This window comes from Hylobates moloch, unplaced genomic scaffold (genome assembly GCF_009828535.3).
Source record: "Hylobates moloch isolate HMO894 unplaced genomic scaffold, HMol_V3 SCAFFOLD_16, whole genome shotgun sequence".
In the NCBI taxonomy this organism is placed as follows: domain Eukaryota; kingdom Metazoa; phylum Chordata; class Mammalia; order Primates; family Hylobatidae; genus Hylobates; species Hylobates moloch.
In genome coordinates this window covers 55,030,605-55,047,331 of record NW_026652291.1, presented here as the reverse complement: position 1 = coordinate 55,047,331, position 16,727 = coordinate 55,030,605, and the positions used below count along the sequence as shown (strand labels likewise).

At 37.9% G+C, this 16,727-nt stretch overlaps 2 protein-coding genes across 5 annotated transcripts in view; one reads left to right on the top strand and one right to left on the bottom strand.

The window, feature by feature from the left end:
* Positions 1 to 14,218, top strand: part of ATL1 (atlastin GTPase 1) — a 107,737-nt gene extending 93,519 nt beyond the window's left edge. For 2 of the 3 annotated variants that reach the window (XM_032179203.2, XM_032179202.2), the window contains 6 exons: positions 1,972 to 2,099; positions 3,201 to 3,257; positions 4,529 to 4,600; positions 9,378 to 9,809; positions 11,338 to 11,352; positions 13,533 to 14,218. In XM_032179203.2, the coding sequence (XP_032035094.1) occupies positions 1,972 to 2,099; positions 3,201 to 3,257; positions 4,529 to 4,600; positions 9,378 to 9,809; positions 11,338 to 11,352; positions 13,533 to 13,643 (815 nt within the window). In that variant the 3' untranslated portion in view covers positions 13,644 to 14,218. The remainder of the gene's footprint in view (positions 1 to 1,971; positions 2,100 to 3,200; positions 3,258 to 4,528; positions 4,601 to 9,377; positions 9,810 to 11,337; positions 11,353 to 13,532) is intronic. The other variant, XM_058429931.1, reaches the window with a different exon arrangement.
* A 722-nt stretch (positions 14,219 to 14,940) lies between these two features.
* The window catches only part of SAV1 (salvador family WW domain containing protein 1), a 35,741-nt gene continuing 33,954 nt past the window's right edge, over positions 14,941 to 16,727 (bottom strand). The window contains exons 5-6 of one of the 2 annotated variants that reach the window (XM_058429932.1): positions 16,518 to 16,688; positions 14,941 to 15,474 (exon numbers count right to left, since the gene is read on the bottom strand). In XM_058429932.1, coding sequence (XP_058285915.1) covers positions 15,453 to 15,474; positions 16,518 to 16,688 — 193 coding nt within the window. In that variant the 3' untranslated portion in view covers positions 14,941 to 15,452. Of the gene's footprint in view, positions 16,689 to 16,727 lie in introns of both variants that reach the window. The other variant, XM_032179204.2, reaches the window with a different exon arrangement.

Here is a 16,727-nt window from a genome sequence, read left to right as displayed (position 1 = left end):
CCCCAATGTTATAACTGGGGCTATAATAACAGGGAACATGCAAACACAGTCTTAAGGTTTGAATCTTTAAGGCCTTCAAAATCACCAACCCCAAAGCCTGAAAACTCAGTAACTCTGCTAAAATTTAGATTTTTAAAAATTACAGGCAGTTACTGAATTTACTTAGAAACCAAGCAAGTCACTGGACAGGTCTTGCTTTTTTACATAGTATGTGTATTTTTCCATATATATACATATATAATGTGTGTGTGTGTGTGTGTATATTTTTTTTTTTTTATTGAGACAGGGTCTTGCTCTGTCGCACAGGCTGGAGTGCAGTGGCACAATCTCGGCTCACTGCAACCTCCGCCTCCCGGGTTCAAGCGATTCTCCTGCCTCAGCCTTCCGAGTAGCTGGGACTACAGGCATGTGCCACAATGTACAGCTAATTTTTTTTTTTTGAGACGGAGTCTCCCTCTGTCACCTAAGCTGGAGTGCAGTGGCGCGATCTCGGCTCACAGCAACCTCTGCCTCCCGGGTTCAAGCGATTCCCCTGCCTCAGCCTCCGGAGTAGCTGGGACTACAGGCATGTGCCACCACGCCCGGCTAATTTTTTTTATTTTTATTTTTAGTAGAGGTAGGGTTTCACCGTGTTAGCCAGGATGGTGTCGATCTCCTGACCTCATGATCCACCCGCCTCAGCCTCCCAAAGTGCTGGGATTACAGGCGTGAGCCACTGTACCCGGCCATGTACAGCTAATTTTTATATCTTAATAGAGACAGGATTTCACCACGTTGGCCAGGCTGGTCTCAAACTCCTGACCTCAAATGATCCACCTGCCTCGGCCTCCCAAAGTGCTGGGATTACAGGCGGGAGCCACTGCACCCAGCCCCAATTTTTCCATATATTTGAAATAACAATTTAAGAAATTATCCCTGTGTTCAGAAGACTTCTCTGGTTGTCTGTTTTCTATATTACTTTGCTAAGTCTGTAATGTTAAGCTTTAACCTACTGCTACAGCTTGGGTTATGTGTAATCAATTATATCAAACATGACAGCTACATACTCATACTACCTCTCATCTGCGTAAGTGGCCTTTTCTTGCTGTTTTGTGTTGCTGAGTTCCACCACTAGAGGTAGCATCATTGTCACTATCTTTTTGAACTCTGCAGTCCAGTTACCACAGCTTACCCAGTTTTGTACAGTTCTTAGAAGGTGGGCACGCTATGCACGGAGCAATTTTTGGATACATTTTCTGGAGGGAATGCATTATAATAAGCCAGTAAAAATCTGGCTTAATCATAAAAATTTATGAGCCTATATATATAAAACCACAAACAAGACTTAAAACATGAACTGGTTATGGCTGGGCGCAGTGGCTCATGCCTGTAATCCCAGCACTTTGGGAGGCCGAGGCGGGCGGATCATGAGATCAAGAGATCAAGACCATCCTGGCCAACATGGTGAAACCCCCCCCCCTCTACTAAAAATATAAAAATTAGCTGGGCATAGTGGTGTGTGCCTGTAGTCCCAGCTACTCAGGAGGCTGAGGCAGGAGAATTGCTTGAACCCAGGAGGCAGAGGTTGCAGTGAGCTGAGATTGCACCACTGCACTCTAGCCTGGGTGACAGAGCAAGACTTCATTTCAAAACAAACAAACAAACAAAAAAGCAAAAACAAAACTTGAACTGGTTATATAATGGGCTACATACAAAGCATACATGTAAAATCAAGCAAGCTAACTTATAATATCAAGAAAGCTAACTTATAGGTGGAAGACAAGATACATATGAAACGGGAGTGGAAATTTGGGCAAGGAGAATCATTCACTGTGAGAAGAGCAGGTTTCAGGAGTTGCTTAAGTGATGGGGAAGTGAGTGATGGCATTATCACTGGGGAGGAAATGGGGGAGATCAAAGGATGTTTTATTCTGTGGCATGGAGGACTGGGAAGGATTCCAAAAATAATAATGGATTTGCTTTTACTTGTAGAAATAGATGATGAATTCATCAAAAACTTGAAAATACTGATTCCTTGGCTACTGAGTCCCGAGAGCCTAGATATTAAAGAGATCAATGGGAATAAAATCACCTGCCGGGGTCTGGTGGAGTACTTCAAGGTATCACTCTCATTTCTAGAGCATTTGTGAGTACTTAGATTTGACATATATTGGATCATAATTCCTATAAACAAAAATTATAGACCCTATAATACGGGAGCAAAGGTACGAGGAATCTATAGAAAGGATTTTAGAAATCCTTTTTAAAAAGCTTTTTCAAAATCTTTCAGAAAGCTTACTTTCTGAAATTATTCTTTTGAGGAAACCACATATAGGTAACTTTATTGTCCCCTTTTATCTTGAGGGAACTGTATTTTGAAATATGAATGTAAGAGTTGGAAAAGTCTTTTGGGGGGATGGGGTGTTTCCCAGGGTCCATGATCTATTCTGAATTTTACCTTCATAATTCTGAAGATTTTCCCCAAGGGGATACCTTCCTACTGAAGAAAATACTTCCCCATTTCTTACTCTCTGCACCAAGAGCCAATATGAAGTGGAATTATTTTAAATTTGCATTTACCTGTTTACCTTCCTTAGATAGCACTGAATACTTTTTACCAACCCATATATATCCTGGAGAATTTCAGTTCCCAACCCAATTGTGGACTGATGCTCCAAGGACTAAAATTTCAATTTTTAAAATTCATGTTTTGTCATTTAATATGCTATCATATAGGTTCTGTGTGATCTGTTTACCTTCATGATTGTCAGCAATAAATGCCATGTTATTAATCTAAAATATGAATTTTTACTGCGTGTAACACTGTGGAGGTGCTTACAATTTGGTAGGAGATTCAGGACCTTCACGAGGGTCTGTTCCATAAAGCTTATGACATCATCAGGGTACAGATTCCAGTGGGTAACTGAAAAGGGGCGGTTACTCCCGGCAGAGGGGTCTAAGAACATTTTAAAGGGAGTTGCATTGAGTTGAGCCTTTAAGAAGGGCCAGATTGGCAGACGGAGATGTTTGAAAAAGGCATTTCAGGAAAGGGAAACAACATGAACTAAGAAAAAAGACAATTTAAGTATGAGAAAGATAAAATAGTTATAAGTTCCTGAAAATATTTTTTGAAATGTCGAGCTTAGAATGCAATTTCATAGAATTAGAGGAAATATTGAATGGAATTGCTTGAACATGAATCTTTTTCTTTTTTTTTTTAGGCTTATATAAAGATCTATCAAGGTGAAGAATTACCGCATCCCAAATCCATGTTACAGGTATTTATTAATGAGGAGGCATGTTTTAAAACACGTGACTAAGGCTAAGATTTCTGGCTGTCAGAAATTACCAAATAACAATATTAGACAGAATAATTTATTGGAAGATTATTTGCCTAATAACTTTACCTATTTATGTGTTCATCTAAACATTTTTCACATAAACATATTGCAGCCTCACTTGTGTTGAGACACAAACACTTTATACCAAAGGGTTTTCATTCTCTTTGCACTAAATTTGTTTAGAAAACAGTCTTATATTATGATTTAGATTCACACATGTAACACACAGTAGAAAAGCAGGTCCAAGTTTTAAACAACTGGTCTCCACAAACATTTTTTTAAAATGAGCCAGGCACAGTGGCATGTGCCTGTAGGACCAGCTACTCAGGAGGCTGAGGCAGGAGGATCACTTGAGCCCAGGAGTTTGAGTCCAGCCTGGGCAACATAGTGAGACCTCATATCTAAAAAATAAGTCAATAAATTTTGGCCAGGCGTGGTGGCCATGCCTGTAATCCCAGCACTTTGGGAGGCCGAGGCCGGCAGATCACGAGGTCAAGAGATCGAGACGAGCCTGGCCAACATGGTGAAACCCTGTCTCTACTAAAAATACAAAAATTAGCTGGGCGTGGTGGCGCAAGCCTGTAGTCCCAGCTACGTGGGAGGCTGAGGCAGGAGAATTGCTTGAACCCAGGAGGTGGAGGTTGCAGTGAGCCGAGATCGCACCATTGCACTCCAGCCTGGGCAACAGAGCAAGACTCAGTCTCAAAAAAAATAAGAATAAAAAATAAATAAATTTTAAAAAGGGAGAAAGTAGTTTCCTTATATATTTTTAAAATGTAAGTTCTTAATAGTTCCTTTTTGTTATCAGTGATACACTCTTCTATCAGCAGCAGTCCTTAGATACACTTGTGTATATTAGTATTTATAAAATGTACTATGTATTATTCCCCATGAGTTTAGGTTTATAGATTTTTTTTCTTCCCAGCATTTAATGACAGGCTAAAAAATATTTTTTGAGAGGAAAACTCTTCCAAATGAAAATTCATTTTAGAAGTATTGTGTATTGAGTAAAAATCTGTTTATGTGTTTTTGAAACTTTTTTACTAATTTTTAAAATGTAGTAGAAATATTGTAACAGTTTTAAATTATTTTGAGGACTTTGGTTTCTTGCACATTTCTTGCACATGATGCTCTGAAATGTGAACTGCCTGTGTAAGTTTAATCAATATGAACTGCATTTTACATCATATTTTGTACTTTGTCCAAAGGCCACAGCAGAAGCTAACAATTTAGCAGCCGTAGCAACTGCCAAGGACACATACAACAAAAAAATGGAAGAGGTAAGAATTAAATATTTTAAATGCTGTCTTAAACAAAACCAGTATTCTTCATGCAACTCATTCTCTTTTTTCTTCCATGTTACACTGTACACACAGGCAATGAGGTGGCTTTGACCTTTTTCTCAGCCTGTATCACATGTCTATTTATTATATTCCTGAAATATTTTTAAAAAACATCGTGTGCGCAATTTTAAAGGCATTTTAAATGAGTTGTCTCTCTCTGTAATATATCCCTATTCACATATTGGGGGGGGGGTGCCAGGTCTTTCCACTATTTATAAAATCTAGTAGCTAAAATAGCATGTGGTACCCTCGCCACTACACCTCCTTACATTCCACAATTTTGGTATTTCTCTTAAAGATGAAAGCTTTTAGGAAAAAAAAAAAAAACCGTAAGGGCCAATATTTCTATTTATTACATTTCCTCATTTTAACACTCCAAATTAGGATGGATCTAATAATTATTGTGTATATGTACTACTGTGATAGATATTATTTTCTCTTGAAAATGTTATGAAATTAGGCTGGGTGCAGTGGCTCACGCCTGTAATCCCAGCACTTTGGGAGGCTGAGGCAGGTGGATTGCCTGAGGTCAGGAGTTTGAGACCAGTCTGGCCAACATGGTGAAACCCTGTCTCTACTAAAAATACAAAAAAAAATTAGCCAGGCGTGGTGGCACGCACCTGTAATCCCAGCTACTTGGGAGGCTGAGGCAGGGTAATTGCTTGAACCAGGGAAGTGGAGCTTGAAGTGAGCCGAGATTGTGCCACTGCACTCCAGCCTGGGCAACAGAGCAAGAATCTGTCTCAAAAAACAAAATGTTATGAAATTAAAATTGCATTCAAATTAAAGTCTTAGAATCAAGGAAAATGTAGTATATGGAGTGGCATTGTTTATAAGGACAATCAGAATGAAAGAATTCTTGATGTAGTTAAATCTCAAATGCAGGCATACATACCTCATTTTGTTGAGCTTCCCTTTCTTGCACTCTTTACAAATTGAAGGTTGCTGGCAACCCTATGTGAAGCAAGTCTATTGACGCCCTTTCTACAACAGCATGTGCTCACTTCATGTCTGTGTCATATTTTGATAATTCTCACAATTTTTCAAACTTTTTCATTATTATATCTGTTATGGCGACCTGTGATCAGTGATTGCTGATGTTACTACTGTAATTGTAATTGTTTCGGAGTGCCATTAACTGTGCTCTTATAAGATGGTGAACTTAATCGATAAATGTGTTTTCTGACTGCTCCATCAACCAGCAGTTCCCCCATCCCTCCCTCTCTGCAGTCCTTTCTTTTACCTGAGGGACAACAATATTGAAATTAGGCCAATTAATAACCCTACAATGGCCTCTAAGTGTTGAAGTTCAAAGAGACACATCTCTCACTTTAAATCAAAAGCTAGAAATGACTAAGCTTAGTGAGGAAAGCATATGAAAAGCTGACATAGGCCAAAAGCTAGGCCTTTGCACCAAATAGCTAGCCAGGCTGTGGATGCAAAGGACGAGTTCTTAAAGGAAATTAAAAATGCTACTCCAGACTGGGCCCAGTGGCTTACACCTGTAATCCTAGCACTTTGGGAGGCTGAGGCAGGTGAATCACTTGAGGTCAGGAGTTTGAGACCAGCCTGGCCAACATGGTGAAACCCTGTCTCTACTAAAAATACAAAAATCAGCCGGGCATAGTGGCACACGCCCGTAGTCCCAGTTACTTGGGAGGCCGAGGCAGGAGAATCTCTTGAGCCCAGGAGGCAGAGGTTGCAATGAGCCAAGATCGCGCCATTGCACTGCACTCCAGCCTGGGCGACTGAGACTCTGAAAAGAAAAGAAAAAAAAAAAGTGCTACTCCAGTGAACACACAGATTGTAAAAAAGTGAAACAGCTTTTTTGCTGACACAGAGAAAGCTTTAGTTTGGATAGAAAATCAAAACAGCCACAACATGCCCTTAAACCAAAGCCTAATCCAGAGCAAGACCCTAACTCTGTTCAATTCTATGAATGCTGAAAGCGTTGGTAAAGATGCAGAAGAAAAGTTGGACGCTAGCAGAGGTTTTTGGTTCATGAGGTTTAAGAAGCCATCTCCGTAACATAAAGTGCAAGGTGAAGCAGCAAATCTTGATGTAGAAGCTACAGCAAGTTATCCAGAAGATCCACCTGAGATCATTGATGAAGGTGGCCACGCTAAACAGAGATTTTCAATGTGGTTGAAATAGGCTTCTATTGGAAGATGCCATCCAGGACTTTCCCAGCTAGAGAGGAGAGGTCAATGCCTGGCTTCAAAGCTTGGAAGAACAGGCTGACTTTCTTGTAGCTGGTGACTTTAAGTCGAACCCAGTGTTCATTTACTATTCCCCAAATTCTAGGCACTTAAGAATCATGCTAGGCTGGGCACGATGGCTCACACCTGTAATCCCAGCACTTTGGGAGGCCAAGGCGGGTGGATCACGAGGTCAGATCGAGACCACGGTAAAACCCCGTCTCTACTAAAAATAAAAAAAATTAGCTGGGCGCAGTGGCGGGCACCTGTAGTCCCAGCCACTCAGGACGCTGAGGCAGGAGAATGGCGTGAACCCGGGAGGCAGAGTTTGCAGTGAATCGAGATCACGCCACCAGCCTGGGCGACAGAGCGAGACCAGTCTCAAAAAAAAAAAAAAAAAAAAAAAAAAAATCATGGTAAATCTACTCTTGCTTGTGCTCTATTAATACAACAACAAAGCCTATGTAACAGTACAGCTATTTACAGCATGGTTTACTGAATACTTTAAGCCCACTGTTCAGACCTACTAAGGAAAAGATTCCTTTCAAAATACTACTGCTCATTGACAATGAACTTATTCACCAAAGAGCGCTGATGGAGATGTATTTAAGGAAATTAATGTTTTCATGCCTGCTAACACAATACCCATTCTGCAGCCCAGGATCAAGGAGTAATTTTGACTCTCGAAAGTTAATAAGAAATACATTTTGTAAGGCTATAGCTGCCATAGATAGTGATTCTTCTGATGGGTCTGGGCAAAGTACATTGAAAACCTTCCAGGAGAAATTCACCATTCTAGATGCCATGAAGAGAATCTGTGGTTTATAGGAGGCAAAAATATCAACATCAAGAAGAATGTGGAAAAAGTTGATACCAACCCTTCTGGATGACTTTGAGGGGGGTTCAAGACTTCAGTGGAGGAAGGAAGTGCAGGTGTGGTGGAAACAGTAAAAGAACTTAAAAGTGGAGCCTGAAGATGTGACTCAATTTTGTAATCTCTTAATGGATAAGGAGTTGCTTCCTATGGATAAGCAAAGACAGTGGTTTCTGAAGGTGGAATCTACTCCTAGTGAAGATGCTATGAACAGTGTTGAAATGACAACAAAGGGTTTAGAATATTTTTTATTGACACATAATAGATGTACATATTTTTGGAGTACATATGATAAATTGATACATCCATATAATGTGTAAAGATCAAATCAGGGTAAGTGGGATATTTATCACCTTAATATTTCTTTATGCTAGGAACATTCGAATTATTCTCTTCTGGCTATTTTGAAATGTACAATAGATTATTGCTAATTACAGTCACCCTACTGAGCTATTGAACACTGTCTTATTTCTTCTGCCTATTTGTACCCATTAATCAACCTCTCTTCATCCCCTTCCCCCTACTCTTTCCTTTTCCAGGGCTTTAAAATATGAAATAAAGTTAGTTAATAAAGCATTGGCAGGGTTGGAGAGAATTGACTCCAATTTTTAAAGAAGTTCTACTATGAGTAAAATGCTGTCAAACGGCATCCCAGGCTACAGAGAAATCTTTCATGAAAGGAAGTCTATCAATATGGCAAACTTTACTGTTGTCACATTTTAAGAAATTGCCACAGCCACCTCAACCTTCAGCGACACCACCCTGATTAGTCAGCAGCCATCGACAGTGAGGCAAGAGCCTCCACCAGCAAAAAGATTGATGTGCTGAAGGCTCAGATGATCCTTAGAATTTTTTTGCAATAAAGTGTTTTTAAATTATGTACATGTTTTTTAGACATGCTATGGCACACTTTACTAGACTGCTATATAATGTAAACATAACTTTTGTATGAATCAGGAAATAAAAAAATCATGTGACTCGCTTATTGCAGTGGTCTGGAACCAAACACGTATTATCTCTGAGGCACGCCTGTAACCAAAGTGAATGGTATGGTTAACTAAGATTACCCTTGTAACTTTTCAAAAAATTGAAAATGTGATTCAAGAACATTTAATATACTCCTTAGTTTCTGGAAGAAAATACTCAATTGGCTCCATTCAAACAAAAATCAGTAAAACTGCTGAAGAGTGTATTTCACAGTTTACTCTGAGAGCCTTATAGCATTGATCATTGTTTATTAAACTTCATTGGTTAAAATGACTTCAGTGTAGTTAGATTTCCTAGAATTTGGATATATGTAGTTTTCTTAGATTTGGATTCATTCTGTGAATGAACTCAGTTTGCACTTCATGTTGTGTCACACACGTCTTTTCATCTTGAAGGACTTGGATTAAGTGATATTATTTTCCACGTCAAAAAGAGAAAAATTTAAAATGACTTTAAGCCACCTATAAAATACCAGTCCCATTTATAGTCATGGCTCGTGGATAGAGGGTGGAAAGATGTGGGCTGACAAAACATATATGCAGCCTCCTGATTATTAACGTATTCTAACAAACTCAACTAGCTAAGTGAAAAATTTTGATACAGTTGCCAATTTTACTCTGCATTGCATAAACAAATACTTCTCTATCTGATACAGGTTTGTGGTGGTGACAAACCATTTCTGGCCCCAAATGACTTGCAGACCAAACACCTGCAACTTAAGGAAGAATCTGTGAAGCTATTCCGAGGGGTGAAGAAGATGGGTGGGGAAGAATTTAGCCGGCGTTACCTGCAGCAGTTGGAGAGTGAAATAGATGAACTTTACATCCAATATATCAAGCACAATGATAGCAAAAATATCTTTCATGCAGCTCGTACCCCAGCCACACTGTTTGTAGTCATCTTTATCACATATGTGATTGCTGGTGTGACTGGATTCATTGGTTTGGACATCATAGCTAGCTTATGCAATATGATAATGGGACTGACCCTTATCACCCTGTGCACCTGGGCATATATCCGGTACTCTGGAGAATACCGAGAGCTGGGAGCTGTAATAGACCAGGTGGCTGCAGCTCTGTGGGACCAGGTAAGAACACTTTTAATTCACAACTAAATTCAGCACACATTTGAATGTCATCCATGTGCCAGCCACTGCAATAGATGTTGGAAATAACACAGATCAACAGGAATTGGGCCCCAGTCATCAAGAATGTTATGACCTGCCCAGATACAAACAACTAACTATATAATACTGTGTAAAATGTGAAGTCCTACGTAACTATTTTCCAGTTAACATTTCAGCATTAGAAAAAAAAATACATCAATTTAGTAGTATATATACTTTTTTTTTTGGGTGAGGGGGCAGTCTTGCTCTGTCGTCTAGGCTGGAGTGCAGTGGCGTGATCTCAGCTCACTGCAACCTCTGCCTCCCAGGCTCAAGCAATTCTTGTGCCTCAGCCTCTAGAGTAGATGGGACTACAGGTGCACACCACCATCCCCAGCTAATTTTTTGTATTTTTTGTAGAAACGAGGTTTCACCATGTTGGCCAGGCTGGTCTTGAACTCCTGACCTCAAGCAATCTGCCCGCCTTAGCCTTCCAAAGTGTTGGGATTATAGGCGTGAGCCACCCAGCCTACTTTTTATTATTCTAAAAATGTTAAATCTATTAAAAGTTGTAAGAGAAAACAGCTTTTATTTAGCTAATTATCACTTGTGTTAACATCTCATATTCACAACCTATGATTTGATTAGCATTAGCTTTGTTAGGAGCTATATGAACCACTATCATAAATTGTCTTATCATTCTCTTTTCTAGTTAAAAACTTCCAAAAGCAGTATCAGATTACTTCAGATTGTCTCTGTACCTGTAGGCAGCAGGTAATAGCTACAATTCTTCCAGCATTAAGAACATACTTATGGCCGGGTGCAGTGGCTCACGCCTGTAATCTCAGCACTTTCGGAGGCCAAAGTGGGCGGATCACCTGAGGTCGGGAGTTCAAGACCAGCCTGGCCAACATGGAGAAACCCCGTCTCTACTAAAAATACAAAATTAGTCAGTCGTAGTGGCGCATGCCTGTAATCCCAGCTACTCAGGAGGCTGAGGCAGGAGAATCGCTTGAACTCAGGAGGTGGAGGTTGCATTGAGCCGAGATGGCACCATAGCACTCCAGCCTGGGCAACAAGAGTGAAGCTCTGTCTCAAAAAAAAAAAAAAAGAACATACTTATATATACTTTATAACATAATTGTAATGTGTCTTTGAAGGATTTAGCTGAGATAAACTAGTGGTGGCACAATGGGAAATGAAGTAAAAACTGGATCATCTGAGCCACTGTCTCAAATAGTCCCTCAACCACAAAAGATTTAAGAGGGGTTGAGGTCAATGTCAAAACCCTCCTAGACTATGTTATGCTAAAACCTATGAGGAATACAGAATTGAGTTCTTCAAAGATTCTGATAAAATATGTAATCTAAACTGAAAAATCTGCAGGAGTATCTGTTCTGTTCTTAAATGCTCACAAATTAATATTGTAAGCAAAGTTGAATATTATAATACTGTTAATAAAGCAGGATATATACTTTTCTTTTTTCTTTTTAATCTGCCTTTGCCACAGGGAAGTACAAATGAGGTAAGTTAAATTTTTTAAAATTCAGAGCTATGTATTTGTAAACATGACATTCTTATTGTATAAACTGACTAGCCATTTAAAGGATGTCTTTATGTAGATTAGAACAATATTTGGTGACTTCCAACATTTAAATTTGTAATTGTGAATTTTTAACATGGTCTTAAAATATTTAACTTTTTCTAGACATCGTGTATGATTTGATCTACACACACACAAAAACTGTAAGAATTGAATATCATCAGTATTTGTTTCATGAATGTGTAGAAAATTTCAAAATTCTTAAGCTCTGAAATGGACTGCTCTACTGCAGAGTAAAGCAAGCAGTTATGAAACTTGAGGAAATGTAACTACTGGAGGGTATTTAAATGTAGCTACAACCTTTAGAAGTTGTTTTTAACTTTGGCTTTTGATTGAGAGTAATACATACCACTTTAAGCAGGGCCCAGGCCAGTATGTATTCTTTCTTGGCAGACCTCAGGCCTGACCTGTAAGTTAGTGTTCATTTCTCCTACTGCACATGTGCAACAACACTACGTATCTTAGAAAAGACTCTAGGCATCCACGAAGGAATCATCCGTTGCACTAAGAAAAATTATCACTCTGGAATCATTTAGGTAATTATCTTCAGGAAGCAAAGCTGATCTTGAACTATAGAGATAATTCTTTCCTCAGTTTTTACTGTGGCATATAATTGGATTATGTCCTCGAATCAAATACCATTTAATATTTACAAGTCAATAAGAAGTTATTTTATGCAAAATTCAGTAAGCAAGTTCATTAAAAAAGCAAAAGCAAATTTCAACTTTGTAAATCAAAGCTTAAGAAAAAAATGTTAAGAGAATTAGAATTAAATTGAATGCCTTAGAATCAGAATATAATGGAAGACAATACTATGTTGCACCAATATACATTCATAGATCTGAAGATGGTACCATTCAGACGTAATGCCATAAGAAAATCAGGGACGGGCGCGGTGGCTCACGCCTGTAATCCCAGCACTTTGGGAGACTGAGGCGGGCAGATCACTTTAGGTCCGGAGTTTTAAGACCAGCCTGGCCAACATGGTGAAGCCCCATCTCTGCTAAAAATACAAAAAATTAGCCAGGTGTGGTGGCGGGCACCTGTAGTCCCAGCCACTGGGGAGGCTGAGGCAAGAGAATAGCTTGAACCTGGGAGGAGGAGGTTGCAGTGAGCCAAGATCGTGCCACTGCACTCCAGCCTGAGCGACAGAGTGAGACTCCGACTCAAAAAAAAAAAAGATCCAAAGAAAGTAGGTATACAGACTCACAAATGATAAAAATTAATGGAATTTCCTGGCAACAGATTACTATTTAAAGGATCTCAAGCTTTTATGCAGCTTTTAAAAATATTCAAAGACTCTTTACAAACTCCAGAACTAAATCAGACAAGTCATTTGTAAATGACTGTCAAGTATGTGAAAGTCAGAGGGGATGAAATCTTAGACACTAGCTGAGGAGGCCAGGAAACAAAGATATGAACACTTATATAAAGCAATATACAATACACAAAAACTCCTAAGATTCAAACATCATTAAAAGCCCACAGAGAACAGTAAGAGGTAGTTTTAAATGAGGAAAGCTTGCTGAGGTAATGTTTTTGAATAAGGTTTGTAAGATATTAGCTAAGTCATGGAAACAAGGCAAGAGCGTGTAAAGTGAAGGATCCTACTGTGCTGCGGGAAGGACACCATATGTGCTTAGCTGCATGACTGTATCAGTAAATGATGGAGAATAAAATTGGTCCCACTCAGGAAAACACTGGAAGCCCAGAAAGCAAGTAGCCTATCTATGCATAATAGTTACTGCCAATCAGAAGTTATGAGGTCTTACAATTCATCTAAAACTGCTAATATTCACAATTTGAATTTTCAGCACACCCCTGGGGCAAAGTAGAAGCTGTCTGCTCCAAGAGGTATGCAAGGTAAAAGGAAACAGTTTGAGAATAAAACATTTACCACAAAGGTCAACACACAAAAGTGTTAATGCACACATTGAGGAGTTGAAAATACTTTTGAATTTTAAGATATTAATTTATATATCGATTAAAAAAGATTTCAAATTCAACATGCTAAATTTTATACAGTACGATAAACTAAAAAGCAAAAAATTTTACATCTGTGTTTAATAAAATGTTTTATAATCTTGATGCTTTTATTCTAGGCTTTGTACAAGCTTTACAGTGCAGCAGCAACCCACAGACATCTGTATCATCAAGCTTTCCCTACACCAAAGTCGGAATCTACTGAACAATCAGAAAAGAAAAAAATGTAATCCAAATTTTAAGAAATACAGGTGCATGACCAATTGTCAATTAAATATTCAGTTTTATGTCTCCATGCAAACATTCAAAGTGCTTCCATCAGAACAGAGTAAAATACTAAACACCTCTGAAGACTGCAAACTGGATTAGTTCTTTTACTTCAGTGTTTAATAAGCAGATGTATGTATGCATGGTTATACTATTTTGTTAACATGTACAATTTCCTGATTTTTCTTCAAAAATGCTGTTATAAAGTATTTGTCTATTTATGATAACAGTACACGTGTTCTGCTTGAATTTACTAAATTCTACTACTGGGTTATAATTAAATCATGTGATATTCCACGTTTGGATATGCTCATTTAATTTCTACAGAAAAAATTTTAAATTATTTCACATAGCCATTTGTTAAAACATAGCATCATAACTCAGCAGGCTTGATTTAATCTGTATCATCTTATATCTATCACAATCTTATTTTTAAGCACATTTAAGAGCTCTTCAGTTGCTTTATCAAAAACTATATATTGCTTTTACATGATTTAATAGAATATAAACCTCTTGATAAAAATGCACAAAAAAATCACTGTATATGTGAGTTTCACTGCATTGTATATTTTTTCATTTGGTACACAAAGAATGTATTCTTCATAGGTTTATTCTTTTAATATGTGAACTATTATTAAAGTTTACTCTGGTTCCTAAGATTAAAAACAAATGCTTACTGAATTTGAAAATGAGAGGTGCTGATATAGAATGATGAAGGTTTATCTCTTTTTTTAGACTTAAGATGAATTTTATTTAATGTTGACATCAGTACAAACTTTAAGTTTCTATTTTACAAAACATGCTAATTCCTTTAGGTAACTTCTAGTTCTTAATGACTAAAATCTCTAGTGGAGTTTCACTGAACAGACTTCTTAGAGAAAGAAGGAAAGTGTGTTAATGAAAAAAGTAATACTTATCTAGGAGGTCCAAAATAGAGTAACTTCTAAAGACTGTCACAGAAATGGCTGCACCGTAATTAAGTAGCGATATGATGTAAGAAGTGACAGGAAAGAACAATTAAGATAGAGGAGTGTGGGAGTTCATAAGATATATAAACTTACATCTTAGAAAAGTCTGATCACAAGTTCAGCAAATTATCTTTTCCCGGTGATAAAATTCCACTAGCCATACTTTCATTTTTCAATACCCCTTTTCATTACCCCTTTCAATTATATTGATTCCTTTGTCTATGGCCTTTTGAACAGAAAAATGAAATACAGCACTATGTCTAAAACATGGACTCAAAAACCACACGCTTAGTTTCCACAAAAATATATTTAATAAGCTTGTTATATAAAATCGAACACTTAACATTGTCAACGTTTTTTCAATTACTCAAACTCACTGATACCCAACTGGGAGTAGTTTGTATTTTGGAAGACTTCCTAGGCTAAAAGTATATTTACATATTTACAACACATGTAAATATAACTGAAGAACTACTTCAAATAATGTTGAAATTCACAGAATTCTAGAGATTTATAGTTATAGTTTAGAAGTATCACCAATTTGTTTGCAATCAAATGTACAGCACTAATTATGAAAAATGTTTTAACTATTAAACCAAAAGTGGAGAAAAACTGGGAGGGAAATACATGGTGTTAAAGTCCTGTGATAAATACTTAGAAGATTAAAAAGTAATAATATGCAATCGATTTAATGACCAAAAATTTTTTTTGAATCCCTGATTGTCATTTTTGGTAGCTTAACCCAGTCTGTCAGAAGGCAGTATGCTATGCTGTCAGGAACTCCACTGTCTCATCAGAGCCATGCTAAATGCAGTAACAGCCCTGGCTGGAAAATAAGGAAGATGATGTTAGCAACTTTGAGTTTCATGCACCTTCCCAATACAGGCTAAGTACTTATGCTTATATGTATTCCTGAAAGATTAAAAGGCCCGTCACCCATTCATACCAAAAAAAATACTTTCTCAACATGCTTTAAAAGGATTCCTTACTTTGTTTTGTTTTTTTTATTTTTTATTTTTTGAGATAAGGTCTGGCTCTCTCTCCCAGGCTGCAGTGCAAGTGGTGCGATCTTGACCCTGCAACCTCTGCCTCTCGGGCTCAAGCCATCCTCTGACCTCAGCCTCCCAAGTAGCTGGGACTAGAGGCACACACCATCATACCCGGCTAATTTTTTTGTATTTTTTATAGAGATGGGGCTTTACCATGTTGCCCAGGCTGGTCTTAAACTCGTGAACTCAAGCGATCCACCCACCTCGGCCTCCCAAAATGCTGGGATTACAGGCGTGAGCCATGATGCCCAGCTGGGTTCCTTACTTTGGAGGGGGGAGACAAACATACATCATATATAAATACTTATCACAATAAGGTTCCAAATCCTATTTTATATTTAAACTACATCATGGTAATATTTAAACCATCCCTTTCCAGACAATATTTCATACTAGAGCAGTAAACATTTTTTTAAAAAAATACTGCAGATTCTTTTTTTTTTTTAAAGAAGGTACTGCTGTAGGAAAGTTAACAAGTAATAATTTCCTATTTAACATCTGTTCATAATGACATTTCCGCTGCATTTTTTTCCATCAAGAATACCAAAGCAGTTTCCTAATATACAGTATTTGAAAGTGTTTGCCATATTGGCTCTTAAAATGATAGACTAATTTTTCTCGTTCAATAAAAGAAAATTTCTAATAACAAAATACATGTAAAGTTAGAATTTCATAATTTCCACAAAGGAAGCAGCATTTATTAACCAGAGTACTTGTTTGCAATTTTTTATCTGTGAAAATATTTTAAAACTCTTATAAAACTTAAATTTTATTTTTAAAAAAATCAGCTCAAAAATTTTTTCCATGTTGTTGGGCATACCACTGCTGTCTCTGCTTTCGGTTTTCCAACTCTGTAAGAAGGGCTTGTCTGTATGCTTCATACATTTTAACAATCTGCTCCAATTCCTTCATGAAGAGCAACTTTAGCATTCCCTGGTATGTATCCAGGTCAGCCAGCTGGAAGAGTTCCCACTTCAGAATGTGGTCATATCTGTTTTAAAACACAATCATATATATGTTCACAACACAT